The sequence below is a fragment of the Pieris brassicae genome, chromosome 3 (assembly GCF_905147105.1).
Source record: "Pieris brassicae chromosome 3, ilPieBrab1.1, whole genome shotgun sequence".
NCBI lineage: Eukaryota > Metazoa > Arthropoda > Insecta > Lepidoptera > Pieridae > Pieris > Pieris brassicae.
In genome coordinates, this window is record NC_059667.1 from 4990834 (window position 1) to 5012574 (window position 21741).

At 33.3% G+C, this 21741-nt stretch overlaps 2 protein-coding genes across 6 annotated transcripts; one reads left to right on the plus strand and one right to left on the minus strand.

Annotated features, from left to right (window-relative positions):
- The first annotated feature begins 558 nt into the window (after positions 1 to 558).
- On the plus strand, positions 559 to 21734 carry LOC123706828 (ATP-dependent helicase brm). Its single transcript, XM_045656309.1, has 27 exons — positions 559 to 1283; positions 5158 to 5630; positions 5720 to 6017; positions 6160 to 6344; positions 7523 to 7661; positions 7882 to 8071; positions 8471 to 8609; positions 9183 to 9357; positions 9623 to 9730; positions 9916 to 10033; positions 10256 to 10391; positions 11169 to 11250; positions 11451 to 11608; positions 12395 to 12572; positions 12999 to 13241; positions 13390 to 13556; positions 13924 to 14112; positions 15055 to 15213; positions 15442 to 15613; positions 15958 to 16067; positions 16266 to 16386; positions 16876 to 17061; positions 17529 to 17725; positions 17957 to 18085; positions 18437 to 18563; positions 20302 to 20482; positions 20916 to 21734. The coding sequence occupies exons 1-27, from the start codon at positions 852 to 854 to the stop codon at positions 21053 to 21055; spliced, it is 4932 nt and encodes a 1643-aa protein (XP_045512265.1). The 5' UTR covers positions 559 to 851; the 3' UTR covers positions 21056 to 21734.
- On the minus strand, positions 1640 to 4039 carry LOC123706831 (zinc carboxypeptidase-like). 5 transcript variants are annotated; one of them, XM_045656313.1, is made up of 7 exons: positions 3865 to 4039; positions 3695 to 3704; positions 3137 to 3506; positions 2893 to 3010; positions 2565 to 2755; positions 2273 to 2357; positions 1640 to 2200 (listed from the first exon to the last, which is right to left on the minus strand). In XM_045656313.1, coding segments are annotated over exons 2-7 (1041 nt in total). In that variant the 5' UTR covers positions 3697 to 3704; positions 3865 to 4039; the 3' UTR covers positions 1640 to 1925. The 5 variants fall into 5 exon arrangements, 4 of the variants coding, with proteins under 4 accessions (XP_045512269.1, XP_045512270.1, XP_045512267.1 ...); XM_045656314.1 differs by lacking the exon at positions 3695 to 3704; XM_045656311.1 differs by having other exon boundaries at positions 3695 to 4036.
- Positions 21735 to 21741: the final 7 nt, after the last annotated feature.

Below are 21741 nucleotides of genomic sequence, written 5' to 3' on the forward strand. Positions count from 1 at the left end.
ATCTTTCTTTTAATGATTAAGATCATATCCACCAAAATCTTCCAAAGTATTATTTTAGTAGTGCAATGATAAATTTACATCACGTATAGAATATGTTAGGCACCCAAAATTTTAGATACTTTATTTACAGATGTTTTTTTAAAGATTTTTATAATTTCGTTTTATATTAGTTTTCAACCAGAATTGTCCATTCATTCAACACGAAACACCACAAATAACCCAAATGTATAATTTAAGATAAGATAGTTTATCTTCTAAAGGTTTAGTCAATAATTCCTTAAATTAACTTGAAAACAATGAAATAGTCACGTTAATTAAATCATGTCATTATAATATGAACAAATAACATTAAACTTAACTGTTACAATGAATGTATTTTTGTAATTTATTTATATGCAATTTAAAAGGCTTAAAAGCATCAAGCATCAGAATTTGATAAATTGTTGTACGACGACCAAAATACCTATCCTAGTCCTTAATTCGTGGTGATCGCTTACATTTTCTTTCTTTAATACGTATTCTGTGAATAGAGATTTTGCTAGTCTGTGGATTTCACATATTTTGTGTAATTTTGTGATTTCATGTACATTGTACATAATTTTTGAAGAATCTAACTTAAGAGAGACAATATCATGCGATAATTGATTATGATAACTATATCATATTTCACTAAAAATAATTGTATTTGTGTATAATAATATTGTATATTAATGTTTCATTGAAGTGTTGCAAGTGACAAGTGATTGGTTTGGAACGCTTTCTCAGTTTTTCGTTGCAAAGAGATTTTGTTTACTTAAACTTCTCACTATTGCGAGTATATTTGATATGCCACGTTAAAAAAAGTTTCAAAGATGGCTAGTCCTTCGCCCCAGAACAGTCCAATGCCTCCACCTCAGGCCCCGAGTCCTATGGGGCCACCGACGCAAAGCCCGGCTCCGCCGCATTCACCTCATAGTCCATACAGTCAACATGTGAATGGTCCACCTCCGTCTCATCCGTCTGGATCAAGCCAACCACCTATTTCTAATCATATGCCAGCATCAGGTCCTCCCCATAATATCGCGCCTAATGGTAACGGTCCGCCTGGAGTTTCACAACATCCGAACATACCGCCGAACAGTCATCAAATGCCTTCCCATATGGTTGGCCCTCATATGTCAGGACCACCTGGTCACCCTATTAGTGCTACTGGGGCTGGCCCTAACGGACATCCAAATATGCCTGGCCAAGCTCCACCACATGGATATATGCAACATCAAATAGGTCATATGCCACCAAATCAGGTAATATATTTTTTTAAATCTTAGACAAAAAACATTTGGGCAGTAATCAGACTGTCAGACCTTATCCGTTCAAATAAAAATTATCTATTAATCCAAGTAGGTGATCAGCTTTGTGTTGCTTCTTGTTATAAACAACATGTCATTGACATATGTACATATAGCATGTTAATTTTATTATGCTTATTTCTTTAATTAAGCTTTGGTATTGATTAGTGTCTTTTGTAAATATAAAAAACTCTAATATAGACATGAACATTATGTACACAATGTATTTGGTGTATTTTTGTGTCTTTATTTGTATAAATAAAACCAATAAATTTATATTATATAAAGTAACAATAACAGTAATTAACATAGTCAAAATCTTTAAGATCATAGGAAAAAAAGACAACTACACATTCCCTCATTTCTATTTCTCAATGCCTATTAAGAAAAGCTTATATTTATATTCACAAAACCTGTACAATACATGTCATTTTGGATGTTTACGGATAACCCACTGTACCATTTTAAACTTAGAAAATTACTTTTCACAAATAAAGCAGTATTAAATATAAGTAAGCAAGTAGCCAAAATTTTATTGTAAATAAATAAATGTGACACAACATTCTTTGACTTTTTAAGCTTCAAATAAAATCAATTTTAACAGCAAATAATGATAGATTGAAAAACAATAACAATATTAATTAGGGAAATAGTAATTTTTGATATTGTACATTTGTTGTTAAACAGTGGTGCATAAATGTCTTTTGCTATTATCATAGTTTCATTCAGTGTTGTATAGAAATGCTGTGTGAGTTGTAAAATATGACTAGGTTTAGGAAGAACATAGTTTTGATATTTCAGGTATTGTGTAAACACTATAGGAATATTTAGCTTTCTCTTTACCCAATCTGCCATGTTACCACTGAAATTATCTGTAATATTAAATATATTAAAATGTGTAAAAGCAATTATTAATGTGCTTTAAATATTGCCAGTTTTCTTACAAATTAACCTATTACTTGTGTCAACATAATATGTTACATTGTAGATTTTATTTAATGTTGTTGATGCTGATGTAAGTATATCCAGCTGAAAAATAAAATCAGTATATAAAAAATATGCCATGAGACTTATAACAGACAGACACTGTTGTCTTTCATCTTTGCACCAAAAACTTTTAACACTGCAATGTTCAAAATTAAGACTAGATATTGACAGTTTGTGGTTAACTACAGACAAAATGAAGAACATAGAGTTTATTATCTTAATTCGAAAAAATCAACTGTTTTCACTTACAACAATATCATGATTACTGGTTGGTTCCCTGTGTGCATAAGGAATTGTTATAAATTTACTGAAGCCTTTTAAATTAATAAATGCAATCATGTTTATAGCAAGTCCATTTAAAACATAAGACAGGGTATGTGTCTCCTCTTCAGACAATGGTTCATATCCTATGTAAATATTTTTACATTCTTCTTCCATCACTGCAATAAATATTAAAATTTACAGTTTTTGAAACCTCACTTAAAACACAATCAACTTATTTTGGCATGAATCTTATAAAAATAATATTTATTTCGAACTATACTTTAATAAATAAGTCATATATTTAGTCATTTACATTTTGAAACTTTTTGATGAAACCAATTCCTGTCAATATTTACTCCAACAGAAAGGGAATGGTTTAAACAAGAAATTGGAGGAAAGAATTCTCTTCTGTTTTTTGACCAAAATCTATCCTGGAACACATTTCAAAGCTAGTGTTAAGATGTCAGGGCAATTTAGTATATTATGTAAGTGCATTATAATTTTGAATATTTACTATTGCTTTGATTGACAATTATGCTTTAAGTTTAAATACATACATATATTTTGCTATATACAAAGCCATCTGGATTAAGTATCGGGGCTAAATAGAAATCAAAGTATTTCAATAAGCTGTTATCCATATCACTATCTTTAAGTAATTTTATGAGAAAGTTAAGAATCACTGATGATGAAACCCAGTCTTTCCCATCCTCACTGCCTACAATAAACACAATTGGCTTTTTATTTCCATTTGATATTTTAAGAATAAATATATCTCTCCGTTCATATGTCTTTGCAATCACAATTTTCTGTAAATTTCTATTTTTCTTTACTTGAGCATCCACCCAATGTGTAATGCCATCCCACTCAAGGAATGAATTTGAGATATCAATCTCTGGAGTGAAATTCATTTTTTTTGTAGTATCCCTGAAACGAGAAGGATTTTACATTTAAATAACTACTGTCAAACAATATGTAAGTAATAATCTTGCTTCTGAAGTAGACTTTGTCAGTAAATAACATGTATATTTCATTCATAATTATTGTAGGATTGATAGGGTTCAGAATTTTGTGTGTTAATGATTTAGGGTATATAAAAAGTGTAACAAACATACATAAGATTTCCTGTAAAATAAACATATTGAATGTTATAAGTATGAAGTTCTGTTTCCAATGTATGAGCATACTGCTCTTGCACTGCCACATCGATTGGTATTGCTGCTTCATTTGAAATCCCATTCAAGAAGTTTATTGTCTTTTCTTTAGTATAAATAGCATACAATACCCTTCTTTCACGCTGGTTAAAAGCTGTAATCTTATAGAATCTATATTTCGAACAATTAACAGTCAGAAATGTATGTAGTGCAAAAAAGAACAAAATAAAATTTATTTGTATCATAATGTGTATCTGTTAATACACAAGATGGTCATGATATACTTGACTTGTCAATTATGCTATTTTTTTATTAACGGGGCAAACCGGGGTAGGCTCACCTGACGTTAAGTAAAACCTCCGCACATAGACACTCACATTGCCAGAGGGCTCGCATGTGCGTTACCGGTTTTTTAAGAACTGGTACGCTATTTTCTTGAAGGACCTAAGTCAAATTGCTTCAGAAATACTTCAGTCGCGCACCGCCGTATCCAAACAACTGATCTGAGCAGTCTCCGTTGTAAATGAGTTAGAAGTTGCAAAGAGATACCACATTTCTACGCAACGCCAAGACATCAAGCTCGGAAAGTGACTGGTCCTCGACGATTCGCATCGCTCTACGTTGAATACGATGAATGAATATAGAATGATGATGATGGAATAGCTGGTGCTGGGGAGCTCCCACCCAGCGGTGAGAACAATATTCCATGTGGGGCCGAATTTGTCGTTTATGAAGTTGCAAGTGGTGGCGGTGAAATATCGGATTTCCTACCGAAGCTCACCAAGCTTCTTCGCTAATATAGCTATCCCTGCCAAATGACCGCGGAACTGAACGTTCACATTCGATATGTCTACGCCTAGTTTTCTGATGTTAGCTGAGGCTTTGAGGGGCGTGTCTTCGAGGAAAGGATGAGGATTTCCGCTCAAGAACAAAAGGTGTTTTTGGGCGCAAAACACGCAAGCTTGTGTCTTCCTAGGATTGAATTGGACTAGATTTAATCTACCCCAGTTAACACAAGTTAACACAAGTTGGTTCCGGTACTGATCGACAACTGCCTGAGAAATACCTGCCCGGCCAATGTAAATAGTATGTCCAGTTCTGTCGTCTTCATAGGAATAAATGTTGCTAAGTTGCAACATATTATTGATATGCAGAAGAAACGGGATCGAGGATTGTGAGATCTCCAAACAGGGAGAAATCTGAAAACACAATTGCATAATTTATCGGCGAGCTCATAGGCTGCGAACTTTGAAAGAAGGCTTATCCAACATTATGAATATTGTTGTAGGAATCTACTCTATTTAAACGTCTGCCTACTGACCTCTTAACCTATATGATATGTATGAATTACTTACATATATTGAGGCTTAATTAAAAGGTTGTAATGCAAGCACACAAAATAAGAATATTGTTATATGTTTCAGGCTCCACTGGGTATGCCGGGAGGTCCACCACCCCCAGGTCAACCACAGGGACCTCCTCCGCCTGGCATGGTCATGCCTCGGGGAGGCCCACCACCACACAATCATCCTCAAGGCATGCCACCAATGCCTCCACATCACAACATGATGGGAGGATATCACCCAGCATCATCTCCAGGGGCTTCAACACCACCCGCATCTGCAGCCGCAGCGCCTCCGGGCCAACAGCAGCCACCTCCATCTCAAACTCCTCCACATGGTTCAATTCCACCGACGGCAGCAGCAAATGGTGCACCTTCTTCGTCGCCAATGCAAGGATCTCTTGCATCTGGACCAGATAATTTGAATGCGCTGCAGCGGACAATTGATTCGATGGAAGAGAAAGGCATGCAAGATGATCCCAGATATTCACAGTTGTTAGCAATTCGAGCAAGAAACAGTCCACACTTTTCAAACGCTCAATTGAATCAGTTAAAGTGGGTATTCGTTTAAAATATTTCATCTTTTTTTGTGGACATAAAGCATATATATATATCTATAGCAACCAACCCTACAATATTTACAGAGCCCAAATCGCAGCCTACCGTAATTTAGCCCGCAATCAGCCAATAACGCAACAGATAGCGTTAATGGCCACTGGGAAACGTAGTGGTGATTCGCCCCCCGAATGTCCTACTCCTCCTGCCCAGCCACCATCACCTTACGGTGGTAACTCGGGCTCTGGCCCAGCGGGGACTGCTGGCGCTGGGTATGCGGGAGCTGCGGATCCAGCACGCGGTGGCGGCGGTGCTCCGCCAACGCCTCTTCCTATGACAGGTCAAATGGCCCCACCCACGCAACCGACGCCGCCACTAGTTAATCCCGTAAGTATATATAAACCCTTCAGTTTTTTGTGCCTCTAAACCAAAATAATTATTGTTTCTAGATTGAAGGTTTCACGTTTTGCTGTTTTTCCAATTCAGCATTAAATGAAAAAAATGTAGAAGTCTTAAATTTACGTTTCAGCCTGTCGGTGGTGCCCCACCCGTGAGGGGTGCAGCTCCCGTTCGCCCACCTGCCCCTGGTGCTCCAGGTTCACAGCCAGCGCAAGCGGGGGCACCCACCCCTGGGGCGAAACAAAACCGGATTACAAGCATTCCTAAACCGGCGGGTATAGACCCACTCATGGTGCTGAATGAAAGAGAGAATAGGTATGCACAGTTTTCCTAATCCTAGATCATAATATCAGAGCGGGGCGGGGCTACTCTGTAAAAATGTTACTTATTTCCATTCTTTAACTCAATAGTAATATAGCGATTTCCTCGGAAACCTAATTTCTATGTAGTTTTTTTATTATATTGCTTATGACGCAAACTTATGACCAGGGCTGCTCCGACCCCCGGCAGCGCCTGTCTGCCAAACCCATGAAGCGCCTCATATTTTTACGAATCTTCAAGTGTCAATGTATTTGTTAATTTTGACCGAAAGAAAAATGTTCTTCACTTTAAAGATCAGATTTATGACAATTTTAATAAATAAAAATATTTATATAATTCTTGCACTATATTAATAAACCCAGTCGTGTGATGATTGATGTTGGCAGCGTCGTTTACTATTAAATTTAAACTATGGCTAGCGCACGGAATATGAAAAGCGCGGGGATTTAGATATTGATCATATTTGATCCCTTAAGAAATTTCGTTTTAGTATAATTGGACAGAAAGCTAGGAAATACTGTCTTATTTCAAACTTTCCAAGCTTCCATGTAAAAATTGACAAATCTTATTCGAAAAATTTGCTCTACGTGTGAAACGTCAGGAGTACAATCCAGTATTATTGAAAAACACAGTCTTAGGAGACTTGTTGACAATAAATGCATTATATATTTCATTATTTACAAGGCATATGTTGCGCCTATTGTACCTATGTACTTATCTACAACAAATATTATGTTGTTATGTAAGTGTAACATAAATAATTTCGGTGGCGGCGCCCTCATTGTCTTAGCGCCATTGCTTATGACTGTACCATATTATCAAAGCTGCAACAACTGTTAATGTTATGGAGGAAGCTTCTTGTATTATTGTCATACTTAAATAAACTAACGATTTCATTTTTAATGTATTCTTCGAAGTGACAACACTTTGATGAAACAAATAAACTTCGCTTTTTTAAAATAAGGAGGTAGTAGGTGTTCAGCCAACTGTACCTGGGCAATTGCATTATTTATCAAATTTTAGAAATATCTTTGTGTCAACTCGCTACTATGTTTATATGTGCACGCGAATAGAAACAGTTATATATATTTTTAAATTCAAGTAATCGTAATATTTTAACAAATATGCGTGTCTTAATTCCATTTAGTGCATTTTCTATTATTTTTCCTTAGAATCGCATCGCGTATATCTCACCGTATGGAAATGTTATCAAACCTCCCGGCGAATATTCCCGACGACTTGAGACTGCAAGCGCAGATTGAGCTCAGAGCACTACGACTTCTTAATTTCCAAAAACAATTACGATCCGAGGTGAGGATTAAATACTTGTTTTATTATATATTTTTTTCCATTCCATCCGTCCATTTCCGTCATTATATTAAAACAGAAGATAGATATTATAGGTCTAAAAGTTCCAGTCTAGTAATTTGAAAAAACAAATTAAACCATAATTTCCAATAAATCTTTTCTGGTTTTTTTGTGACAACATTTCGATTAAAAGTGAAACATTCAATACAATATTTTTTTATAGATATTAGGCCAAGTTCGTCGCGATACTACTCTAGAGACTGCTGTAAATATAAAAGCGTACAAACGAACAAAACGCCAAGGTCTTCGAGAAGCTCGGGCTACGGAGAAATTGGAAAAACAGCAGAAACTCGAAGCGGAAAGGAAACGTCGGCAAAAGCACCAGGAGTTCTTGCAAACTGTGCTACAACATGGTAAATTTAATGAAGTTTTTCTTTAATTTTTTTTTTCAAATACTACTCGCAGTACATTCTGAAAACTCTCACAAAAGTAATGTCTCGTAATGTGGTCACATTGGGCATCTATTATATTGAACCCAGGACCTGCAAATTCAATGCTTTAAGCGTTTGCCACTTATTTGAGGGTACAGCCAAAAATCATAATATTTTGCCACTATTAAGATCCACTATTTATGACGTAATTTTGAATTCATGTATATTTAGCTTATCTTTAAATTGAATAGTTACCATGGTAACAAACACGGTTTTTGGTCTACCTTTATAATATGACCATGTATGTATAAAACATTGTAATGTTTTTGCATCTTTTAATATGTTCCTAAAGTATTTAAATCGGTAAAATAATTCAAACAGCCAAAGACTTCAAGGAGTATCACCGAAACAACGTCGCGAAACTTTCACGTATCAACAAGGGTATAATGAATTATCACGCGAACGCTGAGCGAGAACAAAAGAAGGAACAAGAACGGATTGAGAAAGAACGTATGCGACGGTAAGTTAAAAAAAATAGCTTGTTCGCTTTAAGTACATATACATTGTGTATGTTTTTTAAAATTTAAAAGTATTTTATTGACTTTTTTTTGCTCAAAACTAGTAATGCATTTTGTACTTTAAATCCACGTCCCACACGGAGAAGATATTTTAACAAAGTATACTTACGCTAGATAAACATTTGATTCTCAAACCTAATGCCTGGAGCGGAAGGGTTCTACCCTAGTAATATAACAATAGATTTTTCTGAAGATATGAATGATTAAGGTTGCTGTTCTATAATAAAACTACACAAACGCTCTAGCCATATAAGTAAATCGTTTTTATAAAAGTATGTTCAATTAAACTATTGCTTGAAAAAATTCATTAATGTACTATGTGTTATATTTTTAATATACTCATCGTCACAATATTGAGGGAGTATTTGTAGGATAATAAAACTTAAAAACACACAATTACAGCAAATAACGTAAAGACAGAAAAATAATGCTAAATATAATAAAGCTTTAATAATTCAAGTAATCCGATACATTGTCTCCGTCACGTTGTATTTATTTTAAATCTTCTTCTCTAGTCTTATGGCAGAAGATGAAGAAGGCTATAGGAAGCTTATTGACCAGAAGAAAGATAAGAGATTGGCGTTCCTTCTATCTCAAACTGATGAGTACATTGCTAGCCTCACTGAGATGGTGAAACAGCATAAGCAAGAGCAAAGAAAGAAACAACAAGAAGAAGAACGAAGGAAACGGGTGAGTGTATGTATATCATGGGGGGTATATGGTTTGTGACGAGTTATGTATTCTAAAAATACTAATTATAGGATTGTAAAAAAATGCAAGCATTTCCTCCCTAAAAAGAATTATATCAAATTTAAATAATTTGATATTATTATGAAAATGTATGTTTGGTGATTGACATGTGAGATTTTATTCTATAGCCTCGAACTGTCTCTGAATGGCACCTGCAAATGCACTCTTTGGTATAATTTATAAATATTTTTAATATAATTTACAGAAATCGCGAAAGAAGAAGGTTCTAGAGGGTGGTGAGATCGACGCGCTTGATGATAGCTCGCAGACATCTGATTCGCGGGTTGCCGTCATGGATCCTAAGTCGGGAGAGGTACAACAAATACTTAATATTAACTTAATCATTCAATAATTGCCCTTATTAATAAACATTGTTATTTTGATTCAAGCCCTTATAAGAATTTTTTATCCTTTTTTAATGCTTACAGATTAAACCACGGCGATAGTACCGCATTATCAAAATAAACGTTTTAAAATATTTAAAAAAAATCGTTACAGACTTTGAGGGGCGAAGAAGCTCCATTACTATCGCAGCTGAAGGATTGGATGGAATCTCATCCAGGATGGGAAGTGATGTCTGATTCAGACGATTCTGGAGATGACAGTCAGGATGATGGTAAGACTAACGTTGGCTAACTATTTTATAAAAAATATATTTAAATAGCTCTGAATATATATAAAAAAATATTCACTGTAATATAATTGTCTTTTTAAGGTATAAATTCGGGAGCATAGTATAAATTGGTATTATTTTAAAAAGTGTTATTTCATATCTATTTTTAAAGTCAAAACACTTTGTCATGCATGCCAAATATAACAATTCTACCTTTTTTATCAGAACATGGCAGGAGGAGAGGGCACAGGGACGAGAGGACTGATAAAGAGAAGAGTGATGAGGATAAAGCCCGAGAGATGATCAAGAAGGCCAAGGTGGAGGATGACGAATACAAGACAGAAGAACAGACATATTACAGGTAAATATATATATATCTTATTAAAAATTATGCAGAACAGAATCTAAATTATAAACTGATACTAATTATTGCCATAAGATAATTTAAATATTCCATCAGATAATTTGTCCATTTTTTAATTGTTATTTAATTTGACATCTACTTGTACAGCTCGCCACCCAGTTGACAATGAAATGTGTATTAAAATGTATGTGTATAAATGTCAGAAGTATCTTTATAGCATATGTAGCGTATATATAGTTTAATATATGAGAGGGTGGGGTCTTAGACCCTAATAACCCTACAGATGTAACCTAACACATAAATAGTGAATATGTAAATAAGGAGGTGTAAGAGGTCTAAGTAACAGACGGCCTAAGGGTAGGATCAAAGGTTCAAGGTGGTGGGATTATATCAAAACTAATTGGGTAGGATCACACGATTATTAAGGGCTCGAAGGAGGCCTTGCTATTTTGAAAGTAAGAGAGAAATTAATAAGATAAAGCCATATTCAAATCAGATTTTTTGTTGTAAGACAATCAATAACACATACATAATTTTACTTCTGAGCTGTGGATATCGTTCATACCTTAAATAGACAGATCGCTAACTGACAATAAATATAGTAAATTTTGACTTGTAATATTTAAAAAAAAAAAACAATTTTATTAACATGTAATAAATAAAACAACAATCGCGGACATGCCAGTTTCAATCGACTTTTTTATATTGAGCTTGACCACAAAAGACGATTCTCAACTGCGTAAAGTACTAAAGCTATATATTTTTTTATTATAGCATCGCCCACACTGTGCACGAGTCTGTAACGGAGCAAGCCAGCATATTGGTGAATGGAAATCTTAAGGAGTATCAAATTAAGGTGAGTTTCATATAAAAAAAAAACAAACAAACAAAATTATCTTTTAAACATTATTTTTAGTTAATGCAATTATGAATTAAGTGGAAATAAAAGATCTATGTAATTTTTCAACTTTCGTAAATGATTCACGGATAATGAATTGTTCACATAAATTTAAATTTCATTCAATATGTTCGATCATAAATGAGATTAATTAACAGGGTCTCGAATGGCTGGTGTCACTGTTCAATAACAACTTGAATGGTATTTTGGCCGATGAGATGGGTCTCGGGAAAACTATTCAAACTATAGCATTGGTCACATACCTTATGGAGAAGAAGAAAGTAAATGGGCCATTCCTCATTATTGTGCCCCTCAGGTAAGGAAATTACTTTAATTATTAAAACACTATAATACATACTTTTCAGGTATTTAAAAAACAAACAAATCAGTGGCGCTACCTTTTTTAGGTCTCGGCCTCAGATTTCTGTATATATTTTATGATCATTTGTAACTCTATAGGCAAGAAGTTCTGTGCCTGACACACGCCATAGACTTTTTGGATCTAAGGCATCCCGGCTAACTCACGATGTTTTCCTTCACGGTTCGAATTAATGTGCAATATAAATACACGTCTATTAGCGTAAGTCCATTGGTACACGGCCGGAATCGAACCTACGATGTCAATGCTGAGATTCGAACGGCTGAAGCCACTAGCCCAACACTGCCTTATTTATAAAATATCAATATCTTTGATGTTTTCTAGTATTATTTACGATACGTCGCAATAACGTTTTGTATTTTGAATTTTATGTAAACAACAAGAAACGTGATAAGATCCCAAAACTATTAGAGAATTTCAGTTCTATTTTATTAATATACTACGGTATAGAGAATCGTTGTTGCGTTATAAAGAGTGAATTAATTGATGGGTTTTGTGTTAAACCAAATAAATTTAACACATTTTCGTTATAGACTCTTTTTGTTATAACGAATGACGCTATAAAAAGTTAACACTGTATTTATATACAAATATTATAGACAAAATAATTGAAATAAAACTTTCAGATAGATTCATTCATTATTCTAAATAACGTTATGTTGCAGCCCACACAATAAAGGCTTTTAAATAAAAATTAAAAATAATATTTTTATGATTTTATAGTACATTATCCAACTGGGTGCTAGAATTTGAAAAATGGGCGCCGACTGTACTAGTGGTGTCATACAAGGGATCGCCGCAATCCCGCCGTCTCGTACAGACACAGATGCGTTCGACCAAGTTTAACGTACTGCTCACAACGTACGAATATGTTATTAAGGACAAGGGTGTACTCGCGAAGGTATGTATTCTTGAATAGTGATCTAATTTTGTTTCATATATGTTCTTTTTATATTCAGTTAATTCAAAACACTTTCTTATTTATTACTTTGGAAGAAAAATTACCAAGGACTACTACTATTTCTACTAAAGTTATCGTTTTGATCACCTAACAATCTTATCGTCGATAAAAACTTTACGGTACGTCCTAGCTCCAACATTTAATTCAAAGCATTAAGCTAAGATTGTTTAGAAGTTTAGTATTTTTTTTTACTTGGCAAGTTTTGACTTTGACACACTCTTAGATGGCGGGAATCTTAATGTCAAAAAAGTTCTTTAATAATATATTTTCAGTTCCGTGTCATTTCATTTTTTTGTGATGTACTCGGCCAATATTTCGGGCCGAATTACTGTTATTGAAGATTAAATTCTCCTTTAATACCTTCAGGTACAATGGAAGTACATGATCATTGACGAAGGTCATCGTATGAAGAACCACCACTGCAAATTGACCCAAGTGCTTAACACACACTACGTGGCGCCTCATCGGTTGTTGCTAACAGGAACGCCGTTGCAAAATAAGTTGCCGGAACTGTGGGCGCTCTTGAACTTCCTCTTGCCCTCAATCTTTAAGAGTTGCTCGACTTTTGAGCAATGGTTCAACGCCCCGTTCGCTACTACTGGCGAAAAGGTACATTATTATATTTATAAACAAGCTTATTCACAGAAGTCTTTGCACTCATTTTGATAATTTTTATTATCAAAAATTATCAATTACCATTACATTAAATCATACTTTCAATACTATTATTATTATGCATGTCGATTAAAAATTTCAGGTTGAACTGAACGAAGAAGAAACCATTCTTATTATCCGTCGTTTGCATAAAGTGTTACGTCCATTCTTATTACGGCGTCTCAAAAAGGAAGTGGAGAGCCAGTTGCCTGATAAGGTGGAATATATCGTTAAATGTGATATGAGTGGTCTGCAACGTGTATTGTACAAGTAAGTTTAATTGATTATGTAGATTATAATTTATATGCTCTGTTTTCCGTGGTTTGTCACGTCGGAATCTTGCAAGCTATACGGTAGTAAATTTGCAAAAAATACTTTTTGGTCTAGTTTTTGATTTTTGTATCTGCCCGCGTTTTTACTTATACTGTGGTATCATATGACACAATATCTGTTTGCTTTGCTTATTATCAGTTTTGTAAATTAATTTCATTTTCTTTAAGATTTTTATTTTCGTATCTCCGAAAACTTCGCTTAGAATACAGACTTTGGTATAGTCAATTCAAAAGCGTGACTCGACAATAGACGTGGAATCCATGAAAGCTAGCTTTTACTCTATTTAAGCCCCTAATATTTTTAGGCACATGCAGTCGAAAGGTGTTCTTTTAACCGACGGTTCTGAAAAGGGTAATAAGGGCAAGGGCGGTGCCAAGGCATTAATGAACACAATCGTACAACTACGTAAACTGTGTAACCATCCCTTCATGTTCCCGCATATCGAGGAAAAGTTTTGTGACCACGTAGGAGGTGGTGGTGGGATTGTTTCTGGGTAAGTTATTTGTTTTAAGGCAATACAGAGTATGTTTGAGCTTCATCTATACAACTATAAAATGTTGTATATCCGCAAATTATATTTGCTCTTACGCTGATAACATCGTGAGACTGATTTCATCTAATTGGCTATAATAACCAAGATTTTTGAAGTTCTTTGGGCGCATTAGGGAAAAATGATGAGAGTATTTTTTACGATGCACGCGCAAACCGTTACTAAAAACCGACACCATGAAGTTAGCATTATCAACATTTTAAAATAAAAAATGTCCATTTCTTTAATTATTTAAAACATTTTTTTGGGATATTGAAGTAAACTTTATTTAACTAGATAATACGTTATAATAACACTTTCAACGTATTAAACACGACCAACACCAACATTTCTACAAACGTAGAATAAGGCGAAATATAAAAAATTTAAAAAGATTTTTATCTTGTTACGCCACAGAAGTATAACTTCTAACGCGGGTACATAAGTACACACACATATTTTCCGACACTCATTTACCCAGGCTTTACCAACCTGAAAGCGTTAAACCCATTTAACTTCTTAATATAGCAAATCATAAATAACAGGTAACAATTAATTTAAGTGCTGAAATCGAGATTATATCATCGATTAATTCTCAGCTTCGTTAGCAAGTCATCTAACTAAATTCAGTCAAATGTACTACAATTTCAAATCTGTATTTTTTGTACAATAATAGAAAACAATTTGACTGATATTTGTTTATTAATCTTTTTCTTCTAAAAAAACATTAGTAGCATTTTCCCTCTATATTGTATGTTATTTACTCGAGTATACAACCCTAAAAATAAAATTTGCCGAATTAAAACGCCTTGCTTATGGCAATTTTTTTTAAAATGTGTCAGTAAAACAGAATTTAACTTCAATATAAGATGTTTACATAGTATATTATTTGATATTATTTTTTAGACCAGATCTATACCGTGTCTCTGGTAAGTTCGAGCTGTTAGACCGTATCTTGCCGAAGTTGAAAGCGTCGGGACACAGAGTACTTGTCTTTTGTCAGATGACACAATGTATGACAATTATTGAGGACTACTTGTCATGGAGAGGATTTCTATATTTAAGGTAATTTATAATTTGAGAACCGTTTAAAACCTACGATTTCTGAATATTTTGGTACATTTGCTTAGTTTGAACTATTTTATTATGTTTTTGAAACTAAAATTTCAATAAAATATTATTTTACATTTACTGTACGATTTAAAATAGTATTTAAGGTTTTTTTTCAATAACATTATTTATATATCAGTGTATATTGGATTTGTATAGTAATGCATGTTACGATTTTTATAGACTTGACGGTATGACAAAAGCCGAGGATCGAGGAGAATTATTAAAGAAGTTCAACGATGTGGATTCTGAGTATTTTATGTTTTTACTATCTACACGTGCTGGTGGTTTGGGACTCAACTTGCAAAGTGCTGACACTGTCATTATATTCGATTCTGACTGGAATCCGCATCAGGTAAAATAAAGAAAATTCTTTAAGTTTAAATCAATAAGTGTAATCATTATATATTTTTACTTTGTTAAGGTAGAGTCAATATAAGTTATACTTTAAGAAATATACCAAAACATTTTGTACAACTAGAAGACGATGTAGTTAAAAGTCTTGTCACATATCTAAGTGTTTGATGACAAATCATAAAGTCATATTAAACCAAAGAAATATTAGTTTGCCCGTTTTTTGTTTCTTACTATTGATCAATATTAAAAATACATAATCACAAACGTGATTTATATCAATAAGTACATTTTCTGTTGTAAAATTTTATTATTAAAAAATCGATGATAAATATGGTACTTCAGGATTTACAAGCTCAAGATCGTGCGCATCGTATCGGTCAACGTAACGAGGTGAGAGTGTTGCGGCTGATGACTGTCAACTCTGTAGAGGAGAGAATCTTGGCAGCTGCTAGGTAAGATATAACAATGTATTTATATTATATTTTAAAAAAGAACAACTTATACTAATATAGACAAATAAATAAATAAAAACATGATAGTTTGAATGGAAGGTAGACGGGAGCTAACCGGATAAAATAAAGTACTTATTTACATTGCCTCAGCTTTTTTCTCCCTAAGAGACGCATAAATATATATTTTTAATGTAACAGATACAAATTGAATATGGACGAGAAAGTAATTCAAGCCGGTATGTTCGACCAAAAGTCAACTGGTTCTGAACGTCAGCAATTCTTGCAGAGTATTCTTCATCAGGATGGTGACGATGAGGAGGTTTGTTTAGTTATACCGTTTTCATAGATACTCTGTATTAGTGTATATGTAGCCTTATAAGGGGCCTAAGACATCAAAGGCAGCATATAATAAAGTATATAAAATGATCTATAAAGTATTTTAAATATAATTTATGAATGGTTAGACAAAAATAAGTATGAATGTAACATATACATATACTATATCACATATTTATATAGTTACTCATTTAATTCCAAAATAATTAAAAAAATATGCACATATGATTATGATCTTGGAGTTTATAAATGGCCCATTTTTAAACCTAAAAGTTGTAATTAGAGCCAAAATCCAAATCCTAAATTGCTCAAAATATATTAAGAAATACTAAGTAAGCGTGATATAGACATTTGTATATTTTACCTTCTTTATAAATTGTTTTGAAATGGAGTACGAGCTTCATCTTCAAACTACTAAACTCTTTGACGCTAGAATGTAAAGGTTAAATAGAAATATTATATTTAACCTTAGGAAGAGAATGAACTACCAGACGATGACTTGATAAACGAAATGATTGCTCGCTCTGAAGATGAGTTGGAGATGTTTAGACAAATTGACATAGAACGGAAGAAAGTTGAAAATCAGTCGCGGCTCATCGAAGAGTCCGAACTACCGGACTGGCTGGTCAAGAATGATGATGAAGTCGTTTGTAATAAGGTATAACATTTTTAAAATAATGATTTTGGATATTTAGCAATATCGTATTTTTATATTTCTGTAAAGATACTTTTTGCTACGTGGCTCGGAGGTGAAAGCTGTGCCTGTGTTTGCGTTAACACGATATTTAAGAATAGGGTTGATTTCCCCAACCTTTTAACTAAATTTCGAAATTATCCCATTTGTCCCTCCTTTCAGAAGAACGCGTTTTGACCAAACTTCACCAATATCCATTGCGCATCCACTGTGCATTTTTATCGAAGCGATTATTGTTTTTTTTTTGTTTTTTTGTGATGTTTGCCTATAAATGCTTATCAGATTAAATATTGTATTAAAACCATACCAATGTATGAAAAATGCAATAGTACTATAGAAAGATTGAATTTGGTACTAGACTCATATATATTCCACCATTTTGATGGGGGTTTCTTCATAATATCTCTCATTGTAATGAACTAAATTTTTAGGGCCAGGGTTGGAATTATTTGGATGAAGATGAAACTCTCGGCCGAGGCTCTCGTCAACGCAAAGAAGTGGATTATTCAGATTCTCTTACTGAAAAGGAGTGGCTGAAAGCAATTGATGAAGAATTCGAAGACGATGAAGAAGAAGATGATGACGATGAAGTTCTTGATAAGAAGAAAAAGAAGGGACGAAAAAGGCGGTATGGTTATTTATTTATACACCAGAATACTATTATTGTAGAGGCAGGTAAAATTTGTAATACTTATGAATCAAATAATCTAATATCTTCATATATATGTATTAACTTTTGAATCTCCTTACGATTACTTCAAATTCGAAAACTTTTATAGTTTTCATTAATAACAAATGTTAAAGTATTTGTAATTTAATTTTTAATTCTTGAGAATAAAATATCCAAATGTAATTTTAGTCGCAACCAAGACGAATCTGATGAAGAAGAGGCTCCCAGTTCAACAAAGAAAAAGAGTAAAACTGAAATTAATCAACTCAAAAAGAGATTGAAAAATATTATGAAGAAAGTCATTGATCACACAGACGAGTAAGTTTCATTTTATTTACGATACTTAGTTATTTGTTTAATGTATAGGAAATAAACTATATCTATTGCAATATAATCTAGTGTAAATGTATATAGTCTGTGCGTGGGATATGCGGTCGCAATAAATAACCTTTTTTTGTTATATTGACAACATTGTAACGTTGTTATTGTTCGATAGTAATTATCTTATACTCAACAGGAAAATGTAAAGTAAAAAGTATAAATTTTTAATGAAGAAATGAAAAGAATAAAATCTGTTTGAAAAGAGTATATATATATATATATATATATAACCTCTTGATTATTTTCAAAATATTGTTGGCGGTTTCTTTAAATTGATATTTATTATAGAGCTGGGCGGGTTTTATCAGAGCCGTTCATGAAACTACCCTCTCGTAGAGAGCTGCCGCACTACTATGAAGTCATTAAGAAACCACTTGACATCAGGAAAATCAACAATAGGATAGAGGATGGAAAGGTAAATAATGCGATAGCGATTTTGTATCTATTTTAATAAACCGTTTAACGCCTCTAAATTTTTTAAACAGTATTTAGATAATTTTTAAACTTGGCGGGTGGTCATAATGGCGGATATTTAATTCTTTGATTTTAGTTTGGTCTGTAACGCTTAAATTTACAGGATTTACTGATATTTACTTTAAGAGGTAATTCTAAAACGTGAACCACTTTTGAGTTGTATTTTTAGATTTTAAGACGTTAAAAATGTACCTAATTATGTAAATCTCCTTTTTCCTCCCTTTATAAAAATCGATTGAACGTTCGTTTAATACATTTAACATAACCGGTCAAAAATTATGATATAATATCTGAATACATAGAGTGAAACTGACGAAGTTGAGAGTAAATTACATATTTACAACTTACGACTAAGACAAAAAGTCTGACGTTGACTGCTTTGCATTAAAGGCATTAAATATAAATATATTATTTTGTTTAATGTTGTATAAATTTTGTGGGGCTGTTCTCGGGACTCGCAATGCTTATGTATGTAATGACTGGACGCACCAAAAATCATTGTTGCAACATGCAAGCAACTAGCAACTCTTATTATGCTTAATAACTTTGTTTCATCTGTTATGTGTACCTAGGTAACGCTAAAAATGTTTAGAAAATGAATAACGGCTTAATGTAGAATGTTGCCAATACTTTTATTGTTTTTCAAAGTAATCTTCGTTCCTCTCTACACATTGTCGCATTCGATGGAACCACTGAGAAAAGCAGTGCGCCCATTCTTCCTTAGGGGTCACTTCTATGACATTTTCGTACGCTTTCACCGCATCTTCAGGCCTCGTAAAGCGATTACCTCGAATTTTATCTTTAGTTCTTGGGTATGAATGAAAGTCACAGGGCGCCAGGTCAGGACTGTATAGCGGATGACTCATTATCTCGACAACTGCCATAGTCAAATATTTACCAGACCATGCGAAGGTGTTTTTGGTCGTCAGTTAAATAATGGGTGATCCATCTGGTACAAAGCTTACTGACGCCTAAATGTTCATGTAATATTTTTTGAACTTGACTCATACCAATGCCTAGGCTTGCCCGTATCTGCTGATAGGTCACTCTCTAATCTTCATGCGTCGCACAGCACTGATGTTATCTTCAGTAGTCGCTGTTAAAGAGGGACACGGATCATCATTGTGATTACTGTGTCCACGCTTAGACTCGTTAAGCCAATTGTTAATAGTGGCACGAGATGGGGCTTTATTAAGAACTGTTAATCGCAGCCTATCATAGCTTTGTTGTTGAGTAAGCCCACAACGAAAGTCATAATAAATCATTGAACGAAAAGTTTTCTCGCGTTAGGTTCATTTTAAAGTGTAAGACTTTAGATTTGCCGCCAATTCACAAAAACAAACGAATGCACAAATATACTACATAAAGCTACCAAAGAGTTCTAAAATTGAAATTCAAAAAGTTTTCTTTGGCAATGTTTCTAACTGGCCTGTTCTAAACATTTTCAGTGTTACCCACGTATATTTTAACCAAAGAAATCATTATTATTTCTTTTTTCTTTCGTTATTCCAGTAAATTTGGGAGAAAATGAATGTCTCATTTGACGTGACACCTGTTCTACTTGTCTTCTCATGTCTAAGTAGAAATACAATTATGTAAAATAGATTAACTGTGTTTTTAATAAACGCAGACGACGTGCAGTTAATACGATATATATAAAGAATAACATTTTATTTCAGTACAATGACATATCTGATCTAGAACGAGATTTCTTCACTCTGTGCGCAAACGCTCAGACATACAACGAAGAAGTATCTCTCATTTACGCGGACTCTGTGCGCTTGAGAAACGTCTTTATAGAAATAAGAAGGAGATATGAAAATGCTCAGAATTCGGATGATTCAGATGATAATGAAAAAGGTACATTATCTCGTAATTAATAGGAAATATAAAGATAAAGCTAAAGCCACATTAATAAAAATCAAACACATAATTCTAAATCTAAGCAAACTTCTTATGCCATTGAACAGATTTTATCAGTTTTTTACAGACTGTACAAAATATAAAAAAAAAACAGTTTAACTTATAGGATTTTAGTTTATTCGGCGAAGTGGTTGTCATCATACCATAAACTCATACTATATAATAAATTCCTCTTCACTTTGCGTTTATATTATAAATTTGCAAAAAAATCTTAAAATTGAAAACTCCACATGTATTCTTAAAAAAATATTACTAATTCTTACGAAACGTCAAGTTGAAGGTGTTGGCGTTTGATAACACTTTCTTTAAAATAACTTATGTTGGTTAATTGATATAAAGTATATAAGTTTTTTATAATTAAACTTAACAGATGAGGAAGACTCGGATGGGGACTCAAACCGTTCGGTGAAGATGAAGATTAAAATCGGTAAAGGAAAAGGCAAGAACACTCCTCGAAAACGTAAACAACGTAAATATATATCTGACGACGACGATTATGAGATGGATTAATTGTAAGAATACATTTTACTAATGACCCTATTTTTAATAGCAGGACTATGAATTGTTAGTATAAGAACTATGTAGTAATTTAGAATAATTATTAACCTATAGTAGTAATTTGTGTTTTCAACATAGACTGAGTAGGACATTGATAATATTTTTTTTTAGAATTCGGAGACATTTGGGATTTTACTTATATTGTCTCCTACTTCCATTTATTATCTGTGGGCTAATTGCTTAGTCTATGTAGCCACAAAGTTTTTTATGAATCCAACAAGTAGATGCCAGCAGTCATTTAGTTATTGGTGGTAGAAAATTGTCGTAAATATCACACCATTCATAATTTGTGAATTCGTAAGTGTTTCACAATAGAAATTATAATATTTAGTATAAAAGATAAATTGATATTTACTTAATGCTACTGAATAAATCTCTCGGTTGATTACACAAGATCTTTATATTTAATTCACTGCATATTTAGCTGTAAGAATACAAACTCTCATGAAAGTAACATTAGGTTAATGTTTTATTTCCTCTGACATTTTTCTATGTAATAATTATATGAATTTCAATATGTTCCACACTGGCAACTGTGGTGTAAGCGATTATATTTGTAATTGATTATTGACTGTATTTAGAGATAATGAAACAATTTTGGAATCACATTCAAATAAAAAAGTATTACATACATATTG